The sequence below is a fragment of the Herpailurus yagouaroundi genome, unplaced genomic scaffold (assembly GCF_014898765.1).
Source record: "Herpailurus yagouaroundi ecotype Mexico unplaced genomic scaffold, PumYag 77, whole genome shotgun sequence".
NCBI lineage: Eukaryota > Metazoa > Chordata > Mammalia > Carnivora > Felidae > Herpailurus > Herpailurus yagouaroundi.
The window spans coordinates 94327654-94338969 of NW_024412388.1; the positions used below are offsets into that span (position 1 = coordinate 94327654).

The 11316-nt window shown below is 43.9% G+C and overlaps 1 protein-coding gene across 1 annotated transcript; it reads right to left on the bottom strand.

The window, feature by feature from the left end:
• Nucleotides 1-247: 247 nt before the first annotated feature.
• Nucleotides 248-3585, bottom strand: LOC121027638 (glutathione S-transferase Mu 3). Its single transcript, XM_040471241.1, has 8 exons — nucleotides 3478-3585; nucleotides 3010-3085; nucleotides 2594-2658; nucleotides 1564-1645; nucleotides 1370-1470; nucleotides 952-1047; nucleotides 753-863; nucleotides 248-446 (listed from the first exon to the last, which is right to left on the bottom strand). Exons 1-8 carry the CDS (start codon nucleotides 3526-3528, stop codon nucleotides 348-350), a joined length of 681 nt encoding a protein of 226 aa, XP_040327175.1. The 5' UTR covers nucleotides 3529-3585; the 3' UTR covers nucleotides 248-347.
• Between the last annotated feature and the right edge of the window lie 7731 nt (nucleotides 3586-11316).

The window sequence follows — 11316 nt, forward strand, 5'->3', positions numbered from 1 at the left end:
GTATCTACACCACATCTTCACAGGGACTCCAGTCCCATTTAACACACCTGTTCTCTACAACTGTGCAATCTGAGCTTTGTTTCTGGTGCTTGCTCTCAAGGCTTGGGCAAGAACCTGTAGCTTTGAACACGGTCGGGGTACAGGGTGTTGTCAGTATGGCAGTGATTGGATTCACATCTTGGAAATGCTCCACGTATCCTTTCTCCCCTCTGGCCTTTACTCCCAACAGAAATGCAGCTAGACACCATCAGCCTAAATGCTATTTATTGAAAAGAGCAGAGAAGAGACAGTACAGGCCTCCGAGGGGCAGGATGGAACAAAACAAGCAGTGCAAGTTCGCCTCCTGCTCAGCATATTCTCTTGTTGCCCCATTGGGCCATCTTGTTGTTGATGGGCATCTTCATGACGCAGTCAGACTGTATGTAGTTAGCGATCTTCTCCAAAGCCTGAAGGAAAAGCATGCCAAACCTGATAAAGACTCTAATCCAGTCCAACAGACCCATTCCAGAACAGTGACATTCACACACTGCCTGCCCCATACCATCCTTCCCTTCCCTGGCTGCCATTTCATGTAGACAGTGCCTTTAGGGTGTAGAAGCCAGGCCCTTCCCAAGACTTGGAAGGTTTAGAAGTGTCCAACCATTGATCCCTTTATGCAAACGCTGGTGTTAAGAATCTATGACAGTGGAATCCCGTGGGGACCAGGGGAGCTTGTGAGTGTTTTTGTAAGGGAAAGGTATAGGGAGCATCACCTCAAAACGGCACATGAAAGCCTTCAAGTTTGGAAATTCATCCAGGCACTTGGGCTCAAACATACGGTTCTGATCCAAGACATCATAGGTGAGGAAATCCACAAAAGTGAGCTGGAGAAACAATAAGATGGTCAGTTCTGGAGAGTTCATTAACACTGGGGAGATAGAAAGGCATCTTCTCCCTTTCCTTTCTTCCTACCTTTTCCCCTGCAAACCATGAGAATTTCCCCAGGAACAAGGAGAATTGTTTCAGTTGTCCAGGTAGCTGTTCCAAGTACTGAGGCTTCAGTGTTTCCTGGAAGGGAGGGAAAGAGAGAGAGAATAATTGTCAATAGTCAGGGCACAGGCCAGTGATGGACATTTAGTGGCCCCCTTCTCCGGGTGCCTTCCTTTTATTGCCTTCAGTAGGAATGGCAGGACAGAAAGGAAGAGGGGCCAACACCAGAGTTATATGACAAATGAACACCACCCCCCCCCCACCCCCACAATAAATGAGCTGTTTCCCATTCTGAGAGACTGAGTTGGTGGGAAAGCAGAAGTACCAGAATGGAACAGAATTAATGCTTGCGTTTCTAAATGGGCCTTTTCCTTGATGCCTGCCTGCTAAGGAAACTCACAAGGTCAGAGCTGTAGCACAGTCGAACCAGCTGCATGCGGAAATCCATTATTTGGTTCTCCATGATGTCCACTCGAATCTTTTCTTCTTCTGTATCGCCACCTGTAGGCCAAAGGACCAGAAACCACCCTTGGAATTATCCACCTTCAGGAGAACCACCAGCCTGGTCTCCCTCACCAGCCCTACCCCACTCACACATATTGTGCTTGCGAGCTATGTAGCGCAAGATGGCATTGCTCTGGGTGATCTTGTTCTTACCGTCCACAAGGTAGGGCAGCTGCAAGGAAAAGGACACGTCAGGTGAACAACCAACTCTCTCTTGCCTCCCTGCCCCTCTCTCCTGGGGAAGATGAGACTTGCAGGGGTATGGACAGTAGAGACAAGATGCTGTGTCAGGAGGAAGAAGCCAAGAAGTAGAAAATAGCAGTTGGGTCCCCACTTGAGTCTAGGCCGGGATTCTTAATCTCTCTCTGTGTGTGTATGTATATATGCATTCCATGGACCCTTTCTCAGAATAAGATTTTTAAATGCATAAAGCAAATTATATTTATTTTCACAATTTATAAGGCATTAAAGAAACAAAATTATAGTAATTAATGCATTAAATAACAAGCAGGTGTAACTATCATAATTTCAAAGTATGATGCATACAAATAATACTTAGGTACAGTATCTGCCACATGTGTAATAGAATATGGAAATACCCAATTTCTGCTAGTGACAAGGTCACGGCCATGGCTAATAACCAATGTCACTTATTGTCTATATTCACAAAAGAAGGAATTGTTAACCTTTAGTCAGTGGTCAGTGGAAATGAAAATGTAATTTTTTTCTCCATCCAAGTTCAGGCACCCTTGAATTCTTTTTTTTTTTTTTAATTTTTTTTTTCTTTTCAACGTTTTTATTTATTTTTGGGACAGAGAGAGACAGAGCATGAATGGGGGAGGGGCAGAGAGAGAGGGAGACACAGAATTGGAAACAGGCTCCAGGCTCTGAGCCATCAGCCCAGAGCCTGACGCGGGGCTCGAACTCACGGACTGTGAGATCGTGACCTGGCTGAAGTCGGACGCTTAACCGACTGCGCCACCCAGGCGCCCCTTGAATTCTTTTTATTGTATGCCGGTTAAGGGCCCCTTTTCTAGGTCCCCCTAGACCAGAGAGGAAAGAAGCAAGGATACACTTGACAGCCTTCCCTTCTGCCACCCTTTCTCCTAAAGCCACCTACATTAGGAAAGTCCAAGTCGAGCTTGAATTTCACGTCCAGCCACTGGCTTTTATCATAGTCAGGAGCTGTAAGAGAATGAAGTGGAACCCAACCTCCTTAACCTCCTGCCTGAGGAGTGTGGGAAGGTCTAAGGAAATAACTTGATCCTAATACCTCACATTCCCAGGCCCTCAAGGTTAACTATTTACGTCTCTGTTCAGACGCAGCGGGACCATTGCAGAAGGAGGACCCCCAGCTCCAGATAAAGGATGTTTCCATCTCTCCCCACCAGGGACACAGGGGGGCGCTCCCGGGGGACTGGGGCAGACGTCCCAGCCGACTCAGCTGTGATGCACCCTCTGGACACAGGAAGACAGGGACAGTTGGAGGGCCAGTGGCTTAGCGCTGGGGCGCACGGACACCCGGAGCTGCATTACCTTCCCCGCACGTGTACCGTTTCTCCTCATAGGATGTATCCGTGAACTCCAGGAGCATGCGGATGGCGTGCGCCAGCTGAGGGAGAAAGCCCCTCCCCGGTCAGCGCCTGCGCGGCGCCCACTTGACCACAACCCCCGCACGCCAACTGCCCCTTCCAAGGCTGTGGAGGCCGTGCAACCTGCCCAGGCGGTAGTTAAGCGGCACGTCCACCACCTTCTCCCCCACCCGCCCGCCCCGAGATGGGCCAAGGCAGCTTGGTATCTTCAGCCCTCTCCGGGGCCCGCGATCCCAGAGGCGGGATGGGGTCGGCCCCCGTGGTCCTGGAGCTCGGCTGGGGCAGGCTGCTCCGTGGAGACGCGGGGGCCCTAAGTAGACCCCTTTTCTGAGAGGCCTCTGACCCTGAGCCCCCGGCCGCCTCCACGACCATCTCCCTGACCTAGTGGCTCTGCGGTCGAGACCGCACTCACCCCGCGAATATCCCAGTAACCCAGAACCATGGTCGACTCGGACAACGACATGACGATGCCTTCCCCGTGCCTTCGCGGACTGGCGGTAAACTGCGAACGCACGGGGCTTTATAGCCCACGTAAGTAGGCGGAGCCAACGCGAGCGCTCTGGCTCCGCCCCCACCCGTCGCCCTTCCCTCCAGCGAGTATCCGCAAGCCGCGCGCGCGCCGTGCACCCTCTACACTTTCTGGGTGTGGAGGCTGGGCAGCGGAGGTGGCTGTTGGGTATGGGGCTCTGCGCTCCCCCGCGGTGGAGTTGCTCTCACTTGGCTAATAGTGCCGGTCAGGGCTGGAGGAGCAACAACGCAAGCGGTGAGGGCCCTGGTTAGTCCTGGAGAGTGAGTTTCATGTCCTATTTCTCCAGCAGCAGTGGGTGGGTGGGGAGGTAGAGGAGGTGAACAAACCCCAAGAGGTGATCAAGGAAATATTCAACTTTTAATGTGTGTGGGCTCTGCTCCTGGGCTCCCAGGGCAGCTCTACTTTTACCAAGGTGAGAATGACTTCACCAGACTTCAAAGTGTGGGCTCTATTTCTACCCTGAGCACACATTGCACATCTACTTCATTAGTAAATAACCCAAAAGAAATATTTCAAAGATAAGAATAAAAACCTCCCTAAATTCTGTTCTCATACCTCCGAAGCCTGCAACCTTGACATACTAAAAGCATAAGACAAAGTTTGTGATTTTCGGCAATGTGCTTCATCATGATGATTTGTAACTCTTGATGTAACAAAAAACCATATATAACCCTGTATTAAACATTCCTTCTCATGGGACACTCTCTTTGTGAGGATTGTGTGTTCTGGGCAGCTGTCTTCCCTTGGGCTTGAATAAAACTTTCTTCCTTTTTTAAATTTATTATTATTTTTTTATTTAGTAATTCTAAAAGGTTGTTCATTTTTCATGGACAGTTCTTGGCATAGTCGGCAGGATATCAGAGCAACTTACCTGACAACATCCGGGGTGTCATAGAGAACTTGGTGCTCGGTACCAGCATGGGCCCTTTGTGCCCCTCTGACTTCTCAGCACGTGACAGATCTATGTGGTGAGTTCTGATATCCAGACCTCCTCAATTTGAGTTGAAGATTCTGACTTTTATTCAAGCTGTCAAAGGTTACTGGTAATGTTCTCTAGGTGGGAATAACCCAGAGGGGCGAGTTGATGGGTTGGTTGTTTTAATTTGGCATTATGCTGATATTATTAACGTAAGGCTTGAATAAATTTTCTGGCTAGAAATATGAGAGACTGAACCATTCAGCTCCGAAGAGAAGGGGTACTTTCTCCTTTGGGCCACATGATGCTTTCTTCAGATGACTGAAAGCCTGGAAGCAGCATCTGAGAAAATAATTTTGTCCTGAAAGGAGACTGGTTATTTAGAGAGGGAAATTTTAGGACAAAACCTAAATAAGAAAGAAAGTTGTAGAAAGTTTGGGAAGGGGAATCCTTGAAAAAAATTTTATGTGTGGTCAGGAATAAAGGAATTTTTAAAGTACACTGATATAAAATTAAAATTTGCTTTTCTTTCTGTTAAAAAAAAAAAGACAAGAATTCCTTGGATTATGGGTGTGCTCTTGATAAGAAATTATAAACAAGGTTTTTCCTCTTTGTTATTTGCCCAGAAAAACAAGGTTTCTATATTTGTTTCTATCAGGTGTTTGGTTATTTTAAAAAGCTAAATCTTCTCAATATTAAATGAGCCAGGTTTTGCTGATAGCTATACAACCTTCCATAAAATCTCTTATGGCCACTTTGGTTAAACAGTAATTAAATATTAAGTTTTGTAACAGTCTATGACCCCATGTAGACACAAGCTTTAAAACATTCTGAGTTTTTTTTTAAACAAAGTTCCCAGAAATTCAAATCCTAAATAGTCTTTTTGACTAATTAAGCTTGTTCATTTGGTATGTTAAGTTACTCAGAAAGTATTGTGAAACAAATAATAAGCCTTAGGCTGTATTGTATGGATAAATGCTATAACTGTTCTAGAAAATACATGAGGAGTACCTGGATGGCTCAGTCAGTTGAACGTCTGACTCTTGGTTTTGGTTCAGGTCATGATCTCATGGTTTGTGAGAGGAAGCCCCGTGTCGGGCTCTGTGCTGACAGCGCTGAGCCTGCTTGGCGCTCTCTCTGTCTCCTTCTCTCTCTGCCCCTCCCCTGTGCTCCCCGCCCCCCCCGCCCCAAATAAATAAATAAACTTAAAAAAAAAAAAAAAGAAAATATGTGAAATTCCTAAAGTTTCAATATGTCCTGTTGTAAGGTCATTGCTTGATATTATGATTCTTGAAATGCTGTGTGTCACAGAAATAACCAGATTTCCTTGCTGGCTATATTATAATGAACTCTCATATCAGATTTTTAACCATGTCCATGTTTAGTCTTTTGTCATTTATAGTTATTGTTCTGATGCTCTTGCCAAATGTGTTTCATCTTCAAGGAGACTCATAAAAGGAACTTTTTGAGAAATACAAGTATTTGATATACCTTTAAGATCATAAAACTAGGCTGAATAAAAATTTCTAGAATAGAAAAAGCATTCAAAAAAAGTTGATAACATGGAGATAAATGGATTGAGAAAGATGGTTATAGTTTTTAATGACTCTTACTTAAAATATTGTTGGGTCTCTAATGTTTGCTCTTTCAGGTTGAGGAAGCTTTCTTTTAAGATATCTATGATCTACAGAAGTATGATAAAATATTCCTTTGTGAACAAATTGAGGCATTTAACTCTTCTCCCTACCTGAACCCTCAGAAATTCAGAAACTCTCAATCAGTATACTTTCTTTCATGGCAATTATAATTACTTGCATTAATTCAATAAAAATATGTTCTCCTTGTAACAGGACACCATTAGAAACATTGGTTATATTATCAAGGCTTTGACTGGAATGTCATATTTGAATAAGACATGCATAGAGTCAGATATGACCAGAGAGTTTTAAGGAATTAAGGTTGACTTTGTGAAGCTAATAGAGCCCCCTTGGAAATGTTGGCCTGATACCCTTCCTTGTGGAGTTCCCAGCAGCCTTACTTGTAAGGAAAGAATGTCACTTCCTGGCAGGTCCAAGAACCTCAGGATATTTTGGGGACCTTGAGAAGAGGAATTCACCCAAATCTAGAGGTTACAGGCAAGTTTGATGGCAAGTATTTAGATTGGCTTCTGGTCTCAAGAGGGTATTTAAAGTTTAAACTAGAGACTCCTTATAAAAAGTTCCAGTAAAGCAAGTTTTCAAGAATCTGTATGGTCAGTTACTGTTCTTGTTGAGCATATGCAAATAATTAGGCCAAGTTTGTTAAGACTGGACGTGTTTTACAAACCAATTAGTCTTGGTTTGGCTATCTTTAAGAATGAGGGTGATTAGAGGCGCCTGGGTGGCTCAGTCCGTTAAGCGTCCAACTTTGGCTCAGGTCATGATCTCACAGTTCAAGAGTTCAAGCCCCACATCGGGCTCTGTGCTGACAGCTCAGAGCCTAGAGTCTGCTTTGGATTCTCTCTCTCTCTCTCTCTCTCTCTCTCTCTCTCTCTCTCTCTCTCAAAAATAAATAAACATTAAAAAAACGTTTTTAAAAAAGAATGAGGGTGAGTATAGGAAGAATATATGTTTCAAGAACACATATTTATAGATAATAGATTTTAATACTGTTTATTATAAATTAGACTAGATCCTAAATTCTTCTGGTTTCCTCAAATATCTTGCTATGGCTCTCCAAACTAAGTTCTCCAATCTTCCATTCTCTTAACTAAAACTGCCCTTTTGCCCTAAAGCCCTAAAAACAGATGCTAGACAACTTGAGGTCAGCTTCAGAGAAATTGCCACAAAACTCGTGTGTAGACTATCTTTGTGCCTGGGATCACCAGAGACATTTGAATTATGATTCAGAAAAACCCATCTAGTTTTTGCTGCCTGATTTCCGCTCCGTCTGAGGATGCTTCCAGCCTGACATCTGAAAATCTCACTGGTAGCACTTGAGACTCAGACACTAGGTTTATAATTTGCTCCAACCATTAACCTGTGTTTTTCTTTTGTTTCCATAAAAGTGCCTCTTATTGATTGCTCGATTGCTTGCTAAGGCAGAGTCTATATGATGGCTAACATCACTTGCTGCACCTGTATGAGCCCCTCTTGGGAAATAAAAATCCATATAGGTAAAATTGGGCAGCAAGCCACTTGGCTATAAGAAGCCCTTGACCACCACACTTCCCTTTCCAAGGTGGCTGGGGCTGGTTTACTGATTTATTCCCTTGGATACTTGTTGATATAGATCAATTTTAGAGGGAATGATGGGTTTAACTATACTGCTACTTTTCTTTAAAATATACTTGGGGATAAAATTAATGATGTCATATAGTACTAAACTATGTGGGAATATATCCAAATTCTCAGATAGTTCTCCTCCATTAGCACAAGGGACCAAAAATTGAGTCCTGCACACATCAGTTCCTTCCATTGCAAAGACCCTACTGCGTCCTAATTTGGCTTGAAGCAGTTATGGAGGATGGACCTCCACCCAGGTTCCATAGAAATGGAATGAAGGATTGACAATGGGAAATTATAACAGGAAAAAAAAAACCTTAGCATGTCTGACTCATGTTGCTTCTATTTCCCCTGCTGCTCTGACCTTTAAATTAAAAACTTCTGCTTAGCCTAGCACATAGGCATGTTAGAGCTAAGATTTGTAAAAACTGCTCTTTACCCCAAACCTACCTCACCTAAAGAAATAAAGACGTGGACAAAATGGTTATTGTTGTAATTCTTCAAGATTAAGGAATGATCATAACTCAAGAATTGAAACTGTGCCCCATAGGGTTAATGAAGTTAAAACTAACAAAAAGTTTAAAACTTGTTTTTCAGACAACTGTTTCCCCTTAATCACCCATTATGTCTTTCAGACCCCACTAACAAACTCACTAGCTTTCTCTGCAGAAGCCTGGACTCAAGGTCAATTGATACGGTTTCAGCCTATGAACCAGCAAGGCCTTGCATTCCTTACCGGAGACAATGAGCCTAAGACCCCATCCAAGTTATACAAGTTCTCGGAGCATGCCCATAGCCCCTTTTCTTTACCCTACGAAAACCTGATGTCAGGGACTGAATTTTGCCTTCTTCTGAGGTTAAGTCACCATTCCAAAGAAACATGGGAATATATGTTATGTTTGCTTCTTGCACATGCTTTATCTTTCCTCATAAATACTCATAAATTTCCCTACCCTTTTATCAAAATGTATGTAAAGGATTCTTTGGATTTTTTCTTCTGAGTCTGTTCCAACATGACATTGGTTTCTTCAGATTCTACTTATGGGAATTCTTTTACTGCCCACATATCTTTGTTATAACTGTTATATCAACTGTAAAACTAGACAATCTAAGCCAAGCACATGTAATATGTTTGCTTATTATTTAGACCTAATAGAGAACATATATCACTTTTAAGTTTCCCATTATTTATGTTACAATAGATTCCTCCCAATGAAGAATTGTACGTAAAAACTACATATATATTCACACCTAGTGACGAGAGACTTGATGGACCCAGGGCAGACCAGCCAGGCACCCTGGAAATTAGGTTGATCATCAATGCTTTCTGAGGAAAGAATATTGATCAAAAGGGGAAATAGTAAAGGAAATTTCCAACTTACAATGTTTGGGGCCCTGTTCCTAGGCTCCCAGGGAAGTTCTACTTTTACCAAGGTCAGAATGACTTCACCAAACTTCAAAGCATGGGCTCTATCTGCCCTGAGCACACATTGTATGTCTGCTTTGTTAGCAAATAGCCTGAAATATGTCAAACTAAAGGGTAAAAATCTCCCTAAGTTCTGTTCCCATACTTCAGAAGCCTGCAACCTTGCACATACTAAAAGCATTAAGATAAAGTTTGTGATTTTCTGCAATGTGCTTCATCATGGTGGTTTGTAACTCTTGATGTAACAGAAAAACTATATATAACCCTGTATTAAACATTCCTTCTCATGGGGCACTCCCTTCTTTGGGAAGATTGTGTGTCCCAGGCAGCTGTGCTCCTCACTTAGGCTGCAATAAAACCGTCTTCCTTTTTTTTTTTTTTTTTTTCCAATTATAAAAGGCTTGTTCATTTTTCACCCACAGAGCGACTGAGACTCTGGCCACCAGGGAATTGCTATTGTGGAGGGTGGTGGGGAGGCAGCTACTTGGAAGGTTTCTGGCCATGGCCTCTCAGGACACTGAGCCCCAGCCCCCTAATGTGGGTGTGGGAAATCACATTTCTCCCTTAGTTTGCTGAACCAACGTTGGGACTTTTTTTTTTTTGAGAGAAAGAGAGAGTGTGTGTGTGTGTGCACATGTGCACACACACACACAAGTGGGGGAGGGGCAGAGAGAGAGAATCCCAAGCAGGCTCCACACTGTCAGCACAGAGCCTGATGTGGGGCTCGAACTCACAAACCATGAGATCAGGACCTGAGTCAAAATCAAGAGTCAGACTCTCAATCGATTGAGCCACACAGGTGCCCCAAGATTGGGGCTTTTGTAAGGACACGTCACTAAAAGGAAGAGGGAAAGAAGTGCAAACACATAGGGACACATGAGTTAACATGCCTGGATTCCTCTTCCAAGGTCACAAAAGGCCAGTCACAAATTAACCTGACCTAACGAACATGGTTTGAACACCTATGATATGCCAGGCAAGAGTCTAGATATTTCATACAGGTTGGCTAATTTATTCCAATGAAAGCTTCACAACAATTTTGTGAAATAGGTTTTATGCCCATTTTATAGAAGATAATGCTTGGAGAAGTTAAGTTGCCTTTCTAAGCCTAAGTTCTCATGGGGGGCCTGGGATTCACACCTAGGTCTGCCTACTAGCGAGACTTGTGCCGGTCCCCCTGTGCTTGGGTGTCCAAACAGCCCCTCACCTCACCTCAGTCTTTGCTGGGACATCTGGGGAGCCCTGTGCTAAAACACCTTTTTTTCTCCCTCGTCCTGAGATCATTCCCTCCATCTAGGATTCCTTCAGCTCTATGAAGCCCCAGAGGGCCATGGTTTAATATCTCCCTCTGCCCATTCCAAGAAATTAATTTTCTGGTTAACTTTGGCCCTTGGCAGTCAGACTTCCTGTATTCTCTTTTGTGAAGGAAAGCTTTTGCTTCCCTATTCAGTGTTACCAGCTAAGAGGTGATTTTCGGAGGCTAGGAACTTGAGGGACTGACATAGGCCTTCGAGAAATAGGGTAATCTGGAGCACCTGGGCGGCTCAGTTGGTTAAGTGCCCAACTTCAGCTCAGGTCATGATCCCCTGGTTTGTGGGTTCATGACCCACAATAGGCTCTGTTCTGTCAGCAGAGTCTGCTTCAGATCATCTGTCTTCCTTTCTTTCTGCCCTTCCCCCACTCTCTCTCTCTCTCTCAAAATAAACAAACATTTAAAAAGTGCAGATTCCTGGGCCCACCTCAGGCCCACTGAAACAGAATCTCCAATGGGGAGCCCCAGGAATCTGTATAAAAATTTTAAAAATAGGGTAAAATGTGGGGCTCAGACAAAAGAGAGACTTAAGGGCACATCTTAACCCTCCAAGGCTGTTGACCCATAGGCACATCTTTGTAGACTTACTGTTAACTAAATCAATAAAAGTATAACCTCTGTTAGGTAGGGAGAAGAGTCCAGCTATGAGATTTAAAAAGGCCATGTGTACTAAATATTGGAAGCCACCAACAAACAGTCCACACTCTTTACTGAACCTTTGAGAAAACAGGGACCCAGGCAGTGAGTTGCTATAGTTCAAACAGCCATTTGGTGGACTTTCACCTTCCAGGCCAATGTTCCCTGT